The sequence below is a fragment of the Lampetra fluviatilis genome, chromosome 56 (assembly GCF_964198595.1).
Source record: "Lampetra fluviatilis chromosome 56, kcLamFluv1.1, whole genome shotgun sequence".
NCBI classification, from domain to species: domain Eukaryota; kingdom Metazoa; phylum Chordata; class Hyperoartia; order Petromyzontiformes; family Petromyzontidae; genus Lampetra; species Lampetra fluviatilis.
This window is the reverse complement of record NC_136330.1, coordinates 8,029,254-8,043,328: the sequence shown is the minus strand read 5'-3', so window position 1 is coordinate 8,043,328 and position 14,075 is coordinate 8,029,254. Positions and strand designations below refer to the sequence as shown.

General features: G+C 53.4%; 1 protein-coding gene across 1 annotated transcript in view; it reads right to left on the bottom strand.

Annotated features, from left to right (window-relative positions):
* Positions 1 to 799: 799 nt before the first annotated feature.
* The window catches only part of LOC144950141 (doublecortin domain-containing protein 2-like), a 29,664-nt gene continuing 16,388 nt past the window's right edge, over positions 800 to 14,075 (bottom strand). The window contains exons 4-9 of the mRNA XM_078880203.1: positions 13,031 to 13,106; positions 12,453 to 12,532; positions 7,360 to 7,491; positions 5,866 to 6,030; positions 4,030 to 4,060; positions 800 to 1,039 (exon numbers count right to left, since the gene is read on the bottom strand). Coding sequence (XP_078736329.1) covers positions 800 to 1,039; positions 4,030 to 4,060; positions 5,866 to 6,030; positions 7,360 to 7,491; positions 12,453 to 12,532; positions 13,031 to 13,106 — 724 coding nt within the window. The remainder of the gene's footprint in view (positions 1,040 to 4,029; positions 4,061 to 5,865; positions 6,031 to 7,359; positions 7,492 to 12,452; positions 12,533 to 13,030; positions 13,107 to 14,075) is intronic.

The window sequence follows — 14,075 nt, the reverse complement described above, 5'->3', positions numbered from 1 at the left end:
GCTATGTTCCAGCGATTGATGGAATTGGTTCTGGCTGGCCTCCAGTGGGACTTGTGCCTGATATATCTGGACAATGTTATCGTTTTTAGCCGTACGTTTAAAGAACATCTGGAACGGTTACATGCTGTCTTTCTTAATATGCATGCGGCGGACCTCAAATTTAAACCGCAGCAGTGTCACCTGCTCCAAAAATCAGTTTGGTACCTTGCCCACATAGTCAGTAAATCAGGGATAGCGACGGACCCGGACAAAACCGCGTGTGTGCGTTCTTGGCCGACCCCCACGTCGGTGGGGGAGGTGCGGAGTTTGATTGGTTTTACATCCTATTACCACCGTTTTGTCGCCGGGTTCGCCACTATCGCCAAACCTCTGTACGCCCTGATGGCAGAGGGTTAGAAGTTCCATTGGGGGAAGGAGGAGGCCACATTTGTTGCGCTCCGGGATGGCTTGGTGAACACCCCTCCCCTCCGATACCCCAACTTTTCCTTGCCGTTCTTGATATGGACGCTAGCAACACCAGAATTGGTGCTGTTCTGTCTCAAGTCGTGGATGGCGTGGAGAGTGTTGTAGCATATAGCAGCAGAGTGCTGTCTCCAACCGAACAACGCTACTGTGTCACACGCCGGGAGCTTTTGTCTATAGTTTTTTTTGTGCAGCAGTATCACCCCCATCTTTATGGCAGACACTTCGAGGTGCGCTCTGACCATGCAGCCCTACCGTACGCGCTGCACATTGAACAGCCGTCTGGCCAACTTTCACATTGGTTGGAATTCCTGCAGGACTATTATTTTTCTGTCTCCTACCGCAAAGGTACCCGACACACGAACGCAGATGCCCTGTCGCGATTGCCAACGAGCGACGGGTGCGCATGTTTCTCGGGCTCAGGGCGTTGTAAGATGGCTGCCGAGGTCTTGCCCCTCCCCTTGCAGTGTCGGTCGAGGTTGACACCCCTGAATAAGCTGACGGTCCTGAGGTGCATGATGCCATTATTGGCTTGGACCATGTGCAGTGGGGACGCCTCCAGGTTGAGGACGCTTCCCTGTTAAAGTTACGATGCCGTATCAAGGGGGCGGACGGGGGTGGTTGATCAACGGGGAGTAGCCTCTTGTCATCCTCAGAGGCGGGTTGCTTATGCATTGGGACAGAGGGTTGCGCCGTTACAACATCGTAGTGCCCACTGCCCTGTGGGGTAAAATCATTTGGACGGTGCACGGGCGACTGCTGCACCTAGGTGTGCATAAGACGCTTGCCACACTTAAGCTTGACTTCTTCTGGCCCGGTATGGTGGAAGATGTTGCTAATATATTGAAGGGGTGCGTGTAGTGCGCTCGGCGGAAACAACCGTCTAAACCCTGTTGTCCACTGTTGCAATCCATTCAAGTTTCCCGCATAAATGAGCTGGTCGCTCTTGATGTCCTCAGTCCATTTCCTGCCACCCCTCGTGGGAATATGTATTTACTGGCGGGCGTCGAATATTTTTCACGGAGACCGATGGCCTGGCCGCTTCCCAACCAGTTGGCGGTGGCCATCACTGAGGCATTCCTTGACGGCTACGTGATGGACAAGGATGCCCCTGAGCGCCTTCTGACCAATCAGGGTAAAACATTATCTCCTAAATTGCTGCGGGAGGTGTGTGATTTATTGGGAACAAAGAAAGTACGTACGTCGCCCTACCACCCCCAGACGGATGGAATGGTGGAGCGGTTGCACAGGACTTTGACTTCCATGTTGAGTCATCAGGTCAGCGAGTCCCAGCTTGACTGGGACTCGCATGTTCTTGGTTCTTTCGGTAAAGTCATGTAGAAGGGAAGTAATGAAATAATAAAAATAAAATATAATAAAATAATTATCACGACGTTTCGGCCACATCGTCCTATCGTCTCCACCATTGACTCACCCACCTACAAACTGACCCGATTTCTGTCTGAGACCTAACAACCATTCACTGGTAAGACCACCTCAGCTGTATTCAACTCACTTGGTATCGTTAAGGAAGAACATCTCATTATCTCCAGGTGATTTGCTTGTTAGTTTCGATGTGGTCTCTTTGTTTACCAAAGTTCCTGTGCTTGACACCATTGCAATCATTGAAGATTTGGTCCAACAAGGAGGACTGAATGCTGATGTACCGGCCCTGGTGAGACACTGCCTCACCAACACTTCACCTGGAATGGAACATTCTACAATCAAGTTGAAGGTAACCCAATGGGTTCTCCCTTTATTCCAGTTGTTGCCAACGTTTTCATGGAAAATTTTGAGACAGATGCCATCCAGACATCCACTCTACGTCCGTCCTTGTGGAAGAGATACGTAGATGACACGTTCGTCATCTGGCCACATGGCCGATCAGCTCTGAACCAATTCCTCAACGACATCAATTCCATAGACCCAGCCATCAAATTCACCATGGAGGTGGAAAAGGATGGCAAGTTACCATTCTTGGATGTTTCAATCGAAAAGAGACCTGATGGCTCAATGGGACACTGTCTACAGGAAAGCCACCCATACAGATCCCAACCTAAACCTGACTCCCACCACCATCCATCCCAGAAAAATTCCCTCATCAAAACTCTACACCATAGAGCTCGATGTGTTTCCGACCGTCATTACCTAGCCAGTGAACTGGAACACGTACACCAAACACTCAAGATTAATAGATATTCAGACTACACAATCCGTAAAGATATCACCCCAACCGTTGGGAAAGAACCATCTGAGGACCCAATGAAAACCATCACCTTGCCATACATAGCAGGGGTCACTAAAAAGACTTCCAAAATTATGAGCAAACACAAGATCCAGGTTCGATTTAACACAGGACATAAAATTCGTGATCTGATCTCATCTGTGAAGGATGTGATCCCTGACATGCAATATCCCGGCGTCTACAAACTAAGCTGTCTCTGCGGCAGCAGTTACATTGGAGAAACTAAGCGACATGTCTCGGACCGTGGTCGTGAACATAAGGCAGATCTGAAACACGGTCGGACCAATACCTCGGCCGTGGCTGATCATTTTTTTAATGCGGTGGGCTCACACAAAATGTATTTCTCTAAGACGAAGGTACTTTGCAAGCCCACTGGCTATCAACAAAGATTCGTTCATGAAGGCATCCATATGTATAGACACAGACACAATTTCAAATGAGAAGATGGGTACAAACGGATCAATCATTGGAAGGACGTTATCAACCAGTTTAAGTAATAACTGGCTGTGATGTTCCCATCGCACCACCTTCCGATGTTAGTTGTGCTTTACGTCCATTTCAAACTTGCACTTTCACAGGGTTCACACTCACACAGCCACTTCGCGTGCCGACCCGTGCGTTGTGGCTCTGCGATCTCCCATTAACATGCTAATCTCCCATTAACATGCTAATCTCTCATTAACATGCTAATCTCTCATTAACATGCTAATTTTCACCTGGCAGCCCTTTGATTGGTGGAAAACCAACACCTTTGGGTTGGCTGCCCACCACTTACATTATCATTGGCTGCTGACATTTGGGCCACGGACATTTCAAACTCCTTTATAAACAGCTTGCCTTGGAAGCTAACCCCCCTTTTCCTGAAGACGACCACTTGTGTTGCGATTGAAACGTCGTAATTTTTTTGTTATTTTTGTTATTTTCTTTGAACCTATCTATGTGACTTTACCGAAAGACCCAAGCAGATGAATTCCTGCAGTCACGAAAGCTTTAAGTCAAGATTTATGGTGTGTGTGTTAATACTATGTGTGTGTGTTAATATTATGGTGTGTGTGTTAATGATGGTGGTGGTGGTGATGATGGTGGTGGTGATGATCTTGGTGGTGATGCTGATCTTGGTGGTGATGGTGGTGATGATGACGGTGATGGTGGTGATCGTGATGACTATGGTGGTGATGATGATCTTGGTGGTGATGCTGATCTTGGTGGTGATGGTGGTGATGATGACGGTGATGGTGGTGATCGTGATGACTATGGTGGTGATGATGATCTTGGTGGTGATGATGATCTTGGTGGTGATGGTGGTGGTGATGAGTGCTCACCCCAGCCGGTTGCTTCTGCAGTGGAGGCAGTCTGTGTCTGACACGCACACAAACACAGACGGGGTCAGCGCTGGTGTCACCTCTGCACGCGGCCATCGCTCCCTTCCTTCTGCCAGGTCCCGCAATCACCGTGCACGGCTCTGACGGTCTCACCACCACCATTATCACAGCTACCACCACCAACACTACCGCCATCACCAACACTACCGCCATCACCAACACTACCGCCACCACCAACACCACCAACACCACCAACTCCACCAACACCATCACCATCAACTCCAAAGACAAAGATCCCCCATATAGCCTTAAACAGACTGTAGGGGCAAGTGCTGTTACCGAGCACCTATGAAGGCTGGAATGGTACACGAGGGGGTGGGTGACCAGCACCACGCCCGACCGCCTTTGTCTCTCCAGTGGCGATGTTTACACACCGCACCAGGTATTCATTTGAGGCTGAGTCGACCTAGGGGAGGCCCAGGATCGGTTCAGATAATCGTCACTGGTGTTGGTGGCCGTGAGCAGGAATCTAATTCGGATCGCCGGGTTCCTAGCGCAGCGCGCTAACCGCTGCACCACCGCTCCCCATACCTCCACTAATACCAATACCCGCCATTCACTGGTAGATGCACCACCAGCTGTAGTGGTAGCGATGGTGGTAGTGATGGCAGTTATGGTGGTAGTGATGGTAGTGGTAGTAGTGATGGTAGTGGTAGTAGTGATGGTAGTGGTAGTGATGGTAGTGGTAGTAGTGATGGTGGTAGTGATGGTAGTGATGGTAGTGATGGTGGAGGTAGTAGTGATGGTAGTAGTGATGGTAGTGGTAGAGTAGTGATGGTAGTGGTAGTAGTGATGGTAGTAGTGATGGTAGTGGTAGTAGTGATGGTAGTGATGGTGGTAGTGATGGTAGCGGTAGTAGTGATGGTAGTGGTAGTAGTGATGGTGGTAGTGATGGTAGTGATGGTGGAGGGAGTAGTGATGGTAGTAGTGATGGTAATGGTAGTAGTGATGGTAGTGGTAGTAGTGATGGTAGTGATGATAGTAGTGGTAGTAGTGATGGTAGTGATGGTGGTGGTAGTAGTGATGGTAGTGGTAGTAGTGATGGTAGTGATGGTAGTGGTAGTGATGGTAGTGGTAGTAGTGATGGTGGTAGTGATGGTAGTGATGGTAGTGATGGTGGAGGTAGTAGTGATGGTAGTAGTGATGGTAGTGGTAGAGTAGTGATGGTAGTGGTAGTAGTGATGGTAGTAGTGATGGTAGTGGTAGTAGTGATGGTGGTAGTGATGGTAGTGATGGTGGAGGGAGTAGTGATGGTAGTAGTGATGGTAATGGTAGTAGTGATGGTAGTGATGATAGTAGTGGTAGTAGTGATGGTAGTGATGGTGGTGGTAGTAGTGATGGTAGCGATGGTAGTGATGGTAGTAGTGATGGTAGTGATGGTGGTAGTGATGGTAGTGATGGTGGTAGTGATGGTGGTAGTGGTAATAGTGATGGTAGAGATGGTGGTAGCGATGGTAGTGGTAGTAGTGATGGTGGTAGTGATGGTGGTAGTGGTGGTAGTGATGGTAGTAGTGATGGTGGTAGTGATGGTAGTAGTGATGGTAGTGGTAGTAGTGATGGTAGTGATGGTAGTAGCGATAGTAGCGATGGTAGTAGTGATGGTAGTAGCGATAGTGGTGATGGTGCCCGCGTACCGCCGGCCATGCGGGCGGCGTGGTGGTGCTGGCGGTGGTGGTAGTGATGGTGGTAGTGATGGTAGCGATGGTGGTAGTGATGGTGGTAGTGATGGTGGTGGTAGTGATGGTAATAGGGATGGTGGTGATGGTGCCCACGTACCGCCGGCCGTGCGGGACCTGCCGTGCGGGCGGCGTGGTGGTGCTGGTGGTGGTGTCGAGGCCGTAGCGGCGCGCCTGGAAGGGCTCCCGGCCCAGTGCCACGTATCCGTGGCCATTCTGCAGCTCCGAGCCGTGAGTCAGCGGCAGCCCCTCCAGCGAGTACAGCCTGGGGCCATCGTCACCATCATCGTCATCAGCACCATCAACACGAACATCATCATCACCATCATTACCAACATCGTCACCATCAACAACACAAACATCATCATCACGATCATCATCATCACCATCGTCATCAGCACCATCAACACGAACATCATCATCGCCATCATCATTACCAACATCGTCACCATCAACAACACAAACATCATCATCACGATCATCATCATCACCATCGTCATCAGCACCATCAACACGAACATCATCATCGCCATCATCATTACCAACATCGTCACCATCAACAACACAAACATCATCATCACGATCATCATCATCACCATCGTCATCAGCACCATCAACACGAACATCATCATCGCCATCATCATTACCAACATCGTCACCATCAACAACACAAACATCATCATCACGATCATTGTTCTGCCTCATGGCAGGAGTTTTGCCTCACGGCAGATGGGGGTGCAGTGTGATGAACACACGATGTGCCTTTATGCAACGCAGCGGCGGCTTGTGCTCTTTTGTAGTTGTTCAGTGGTAGTGTGGGGGCCTGGTCCTTCCAGGGTCTATTGCTGGGAAACATGTTATCTGGGACAATGTTCTGGTGCTGTGGTGTTCATTGTGTTGGTGTTTCCGGGTTATAACAGATGCTGTATCTGTGTTTTCTCACCAGTTTTACCTTGTTAAACTTAATAAATGACGTTTGGAGTCGGACGTTCATCCTGGCTCCGAGGGTTTATTGAACACGAGGTTATCTACTCAGCTAGCGGTGCAACGCAGCGCACAGCGAGGCCGAGACAATTACCAACATCTTCACCATCAACAACACAGACATCATCATCACGATCATCATCATCATTACCAACATCGTCATCACCAACATCATCACCACCATCATCATTACCAACATCATTAACACCATCATCATCACCATCATTACCACCATCATCATCATTACCATAATAATCACAATCACCATCATCGTCATCACCACCACCATGACTACTATCAGCAACACCGGCCCCACCACCGCTTCTGGCTCCACCACCGCTACCGGCCCCACCACCGCTACCGACCCCACCGCTAGCCCCACCACCACTACCGACCCCACCACTACCGACCCCACCACTACCAACCCCACCGCTAGCCCCACCACCACTACTGACCCCACCACTACCGACCCCACCGCTAGCCCCACCACCACTACCAGCCCCACCACCGCTAGCGGCCCCACCACTGCTAGCCCCACCACCGCTACCGACCACACCACCACTACCGACCCCACCACTACTACCAGCCCCACCACCGCTCCCGGCCCCACCTGCGCACGACGCCGCTGCGCAGCGTGACGCGTTGCGACACGAGCTCCAGGACGCGCTCCCAGCTGGCGAGCACGCGGCGAGGCACGATCAGCCTGACGGGCGCCTGGCGAGACTCTCCGTTCACAAACACGCTGCACGCACACACACCGTGCACACACACGCCGTGTACACACACACGCCGTGTACACACACACACACCGTGTACACACACACACCGTGCACACACACGCCGTGTACACACACACGCCGTGAACACACACACACCGTGTACACACACACCGTGCACACACACAACATGTACACACACACACCGTGTACACACACACCGTACACACACACCGTGTACACACACACACACCGTGCACACACACCGTGAACACACACACACCGTGTACACACACACCGTGCACACACACACCGTGTACACACACACACACCGTGTACACACACACCGTGTACACACACACACCGTGTACACACACACCGTGCACACACACGCCGTGTACACACACACACCGTGTACACACACACCGTGCACACACACGCCGTGTACACACACACACACGCCGTGAACACACACACACCGTGTACACACACACCGTGCACACACACACCATGTACACACACACACACCGTGTACACACACACCGTACACACACACACACACCGTACACACACACACACACCGTGTACACACACACCGTACACACACACACACACCGTGTACACACACACACACCGTGTACACACACACCGTGTACACACACACACCGTGTACACACACACCGTGTACACACACACACCGTGTACACACACACCGTGCACACACACGCCGTGTACACACACACACCGTGTACACACACACCGTGCACACACACGCCGTGTACACACACACACACGCCGTGAACACACACACACCGTGTACACACACACACACCGTGTACACACACACCGTGCACACACACACACCGTGTACACACACACACACACCGTGTACACACACACCGTGTACACACACACACCGTGTACACACACACCGTGTACACACACACACCGTGTACACACACACCGTGCACACACACACCGTGCACACACACGCCGTGTACACACACACACCGTGTACACACACACCGTGCACACACACGCCGTGTACACACACACCGTGTACACACACACACCGTGTACACACACACCGTGCACACACACGCCGTGTACACACACACACCGTGTACACACACACCGTGCACACACACGCCGTGTACACACACACCGTGCACACACACACCGTGCACACACACACCGTGCACACACACGCCGTGTACACACACACACACCGTGTACACACACACCGTGCACACACACACGCCGTGTACACACACACACACCGTGTACACACACACCGTGCACACACACGCCGTGTACACACACACACACGCCGTGAACACACACACACCGTGTACACACACACCGTGTACACACACACACCGTGTACACACACACCGTGCACACACACGCCGTGTACACACACACACACGCCGTGAACACACACACACCGTGTACACACACACCGTGTACACACACACACCGTGTACACACACACCGTGCACACACACACCGTGTACACACACACCGTACACACACACACCGTGTACACACACACACACACACCGTGTACACACACACCGTGTACACACACACACCGTGTACACACACACCGTGCACACACACGCCGTGTACACACACACACCGTGTACACACACACCGTACACACACACACCGTACACACACACACCGTGTACACACACACACCGTACACACACACACCGTGTACACACACACCGTGTACACACACACCGTACACACACACACCGTACACACACACACCGTGTACACACACACCGTGTACACACACACCGTGTACACACACACACCGTGCACACACACGCCGTGTACACACACACCGTGTACACACACGCCGTGTACACACACACACCGTGTACACACACACCGTGTACACACACACCGTGTACACACACACACCGTGTACACACACACCGTGTACACACACACACACCGTGTACACACACACCGTGTACACACACACCGTGTACACACACGCCGTGTACACACACACACCGTGTACACACACACCGTGTACACACACACCGTGTACACACACACACCGTGTACACACACACCGTGTACACACACACACACCGTGTACACACACACCGTGCACACACACACACACACACCGTGCACACACACACCGTGTACACACACACACACACACCGTGTACACACACACACCGTGTACACACACACCGTGCACACACACACCGTGTACACACACACCGTGCACACACACACACACACACCGTACACACACACACCGTGTACACACACACACACACACCGTGCACACACACACCGTGCACACACACACCGTGTACACACACACCGTGCACACACACACCGTGTACACACACACCGTGCACACACACACCGTGTACACACACACACCGTGCACACACACACCGTGTACACACACACACCGTGTACACACACACCGTGCACACACACACACACACACCGTACACACACACACCGTGTACACACACACACACACACCGTGCACACACACACCGTGCACACACACACCGTGTACACACACACACCGTGTACACACACACCGTGTACACACACGCCGTGTACACACACACACCGTGTACACACACACCGTGTACACACACACACCGTGTACACACACACCGTGTACACACACACCGCTTACACAGACACCGTGCACACACACGCCGTGTACACACACGCCGTGCACACACACACACACACCGGTACACACACACACACCGTGCACACACACACTCGCCGTGCACACACACACACCGTGCACACGCCGTGTACACACACACACACCATGTACACACACACCGTGCACACACACACTCGCCGTGCACTCACCGTGTACACACACGCCGTGCACACACACACACCGTGCACACACCGTGTACACACACACTCGCCGTGTACACACACACACACTCACCGTGAACACACAAACACACACGCCGTGTACACACACACACGCCGTGTACACACACACACCGTGTACACACAAACACACATAGAGACCATCACACACCGTACACACCGTACACACCGCACACATGCACACATGCACACCGCGCGCACTCGGATATAGATACATCATCACACACACAGACACCATCACACACAACAAACGCCATTCGCCACCAAGTGGCGGTGATGTCACCACGACGCTTGTGCCAGGCTATGTGCACGTTGAGGCCACGTGAAGTGTCGAACGCCCGCTGGCACGAGGTCACGGGACAGACCCAGGTGGCACGGGTCGACTGACTGAGATGAGTGGCTGATGCACCACCTGTGCCCCCTAATCTGCCGACTTGCTGTGCTTTAGCCACCCGGTGCTCCGCTCGTTGTTGTGAGCGTCGCTCCTCCGCCCTCCGTTGTTGTTGGAGGGCGACTGCCTTCAACTACCCAGTAGCGTCCTTCACGAACCTCCTCCAAAGAGGCCGATCTTGACACCGCTGGCACCAGTCATCGGCAAGTCCACATGACCCAGCCAACGCAGCCTTGCTTGTCGGAGAAGCTCACCGATGGGATTTTGTCCAGATCTTTCAAGGATTTGTGAGCTCCTCACACAATCCAGCCTGGTTAAACCCAGGATGGATCGTAGGCAGGCCAGCCTAAATGTTTCTAACTGGCGAAGATGTTCCATTAGGGGGGTCCATTTTTCGCAAGCGTAGAGAAGGGAGGGAATGACTGTGGCCGAGAAGACCTGAAGCTTCGTGTGGAACGACAGACCAGGTAGCTTCCACACAGCGTTATGCAACCGATGAAAAGACAATGCCGCTCGACTGATTCGTAGTGAGACCTCTGCTGTTAAACCGGAGCCAGTCATGAGCACACTGCCCAGGTATGGGAAACTCTCCACTCTCTCCACAACTGCTCCATCACCAATTGGGAGTTGTGGGGATGAAGTGTCCAATGGTAGAAAATAACCAGGCAGGTGTTTAGTTTTGGTGGAATTATGGTAAGGTCCCACCTCTTATTGGCAAGCTCCAGGTTTAGCAGCAGCGCTTCCAACTCCTCCTCTGAGTGAGCAGCAATTACCAGATCATAACATGGTTGAGCAAGAGGGAGCCATCCCTTGACCACACCCGGGCATCGATCAGCTTCCCATTGTATCTGTACCAGATGGAAATTCCTCCGGTAGAGCCATCGAAGGCTTCACGAACTACGTGTCGCACCCCAAGGTGTACAGGGAATGGCTCCGACTCCTGGCCACAAAGTTTTACCAGGGCCCGCTCACCATGATGAAGGTCTTTAATCTTTAATGATCGTGAGCAGAGGGTCAGGGACTCCGAAAGCACGAAGAACAAGCCAGAGCCCAGGCCTACTGATGGTATCATAGGCCTTGACCAGGTTAATAAAGCAGAGATGTAGGTCTTGTTGGAATTCCCTATACCTCTGCTGTAGCAGGCGGACACAAAATATGGCATCTGTGCAGGACCGCCCTTTCCTGAAACCGCATTGGGGCTCCGCAAGCCTCTCCTCAGCGTGCCTAGCAAGGCGATGTTGAATAATCCTTGCCAGGACCTTTCCCAGCACACTGACGAGTGAGATGCCCCTGTAGTTGTTACAGTTTGTGCGGTCCCCCTTCTTAAAGAGGGGGACCACCAGGGCATCCTTCCAATCCTGCGGAACCCATCCAGTGGTCCAGACTTGTTATGATGTCATGTAGGGCAGTCTGTGCACAAACGCCACCGTCCCTCAGCATTTCGCTTGGGAGATCATCTCTGCCTGGTGCAATTCCTGGTCTCAGACTCTGGATCGCCTTCAGTACTTCCTCAACAGATGGCACCTCAGCCAGCCACTCACAGAGGGTGACTTCTTCCCATATTTGAGGCACCGCAGCCTCGGCAGGGTCATCCCCACTTGACACACCACACAAGGTACTCATTTGAGGCTGAGTCGACCTAGGTTAGGCCCAGGACCGGTTCAGATTATCGTCACGGCCGCCACTCACTAGATGATGAGAGGCTCCGGGACGAGGTGCCGGATGCGGGACAGGGAGACGGTCACCCGCCGCTCCTCGGAATCCCGCAGCTGCGTCACCACGAACAGCGGGGAAACACCACCACACTCACCACGACACTCACCACGCCACTCACCACGACACTCACCACGACACTCACCACGATACTCACCACCACACCACGCCACTCACCACGCACAGCGGGGAAACAATACCACACCACCCCGTGCATCACCACCACACCACGACACTCACCACGCCACTCACCACTACACTCACCACGACACTCACCACGCACAGCAGGGAGACACCACCACACCAACCCGTGCATCACCAGCTCACCACGCCACTCACCATGCCACTCACCACGACACTCACCACGACACTCACCACGCCACTCACCACTACACTCAGCACGACACTCACCACACACAGCGGGGAGTTGGTCACCCACCCCCTCGTGCGCGGTGCCGGCCTTCATAGGCGCTGCTACTCGCTAACAGCACTTGCCCCAACAGTCTGTTGAGGCTACACGGGTGATCTTTGTCTTCGTGCGCTTACTCGCTCACCGTGTTCGCCCGCAGGGTCTCAGGGCAGCCGTTCTTGCCTCTCGGCTTCGTGACTTTGGTGTCGATCTGCGCGTAACTTCACCACACACACGGGTGGGGGTGGCACGGGTGGGGGTGGCACGGGTGGGGTGGCACGGGTGGGGGTGGCACGGGTGGGGTGGCACGGGTGAGGGTGGCACGGGTGGGGGTGGCACGGATGGGTGGGATGTCAGGGCACGTGCCCCCTCCGCGCATCCCTCAACCGACCGCTCGTACAACCTCGTCACCGCCACCGTCACCGCCGCCGCCGTCACCACCGTCACCGCCGCCACCGTCTGCCTGGCGTCATAGCCCCCAACCTGCATTTGTCGCAAGGTCCCCGTGGGCCACTGGCCCCTGGTGGCCATTATCGCGGCCCCTTGACGTGCCCCCCCCCCACCCCCCACAATACACAAGTGGTGACAACACTCCCCGTCATCATCATCGTCATCGTGCTGATGTCACAAACCCTCAATGGTTTCAAATGCGGAGCGGTGTCCCTCGCACCCCCCACCCACCCCACGTCGCAAAATGAGTAAAGACCGCAGGTCGACGTCAACTTCATCTTGAAGGAATTGACAGAGAATCGCGGCCGCCCTGCGGAGCAAGCGTCCAGGGGCTGCTCCAGGCCCCCCGGCTCCAGCCGGAGCGCCGTGAGCTCAAGGCGTCTGCGGCGGCGTGGGCGGCATCCTCCTGCGTTGCACTTCCTGACGAGCTCCTTCGTCCAGATTGCGCTGCTACTGCGGCCGTCTGGAACGCTCTTCCTTCCGATATTGGGAAGCCATTGGGAGCCACGATGCACTTTCAAATCATCATCGACATTGACAAACTCGTTTCTTTCGAACCGCTCTTTGTTGCGTTTAGTTTGTTGCACTTCCCCCCGCGCCTCCGATTAGCTACGTACGGTGCGAAAGAAGTTCATCATACACACGACGCCACCACCACCAACACCACTACATCCACCATCACCACCATCATCTCACCACCACCACGTGGGGCCATCGGCTTGGGCCCTACAACAGCCTAA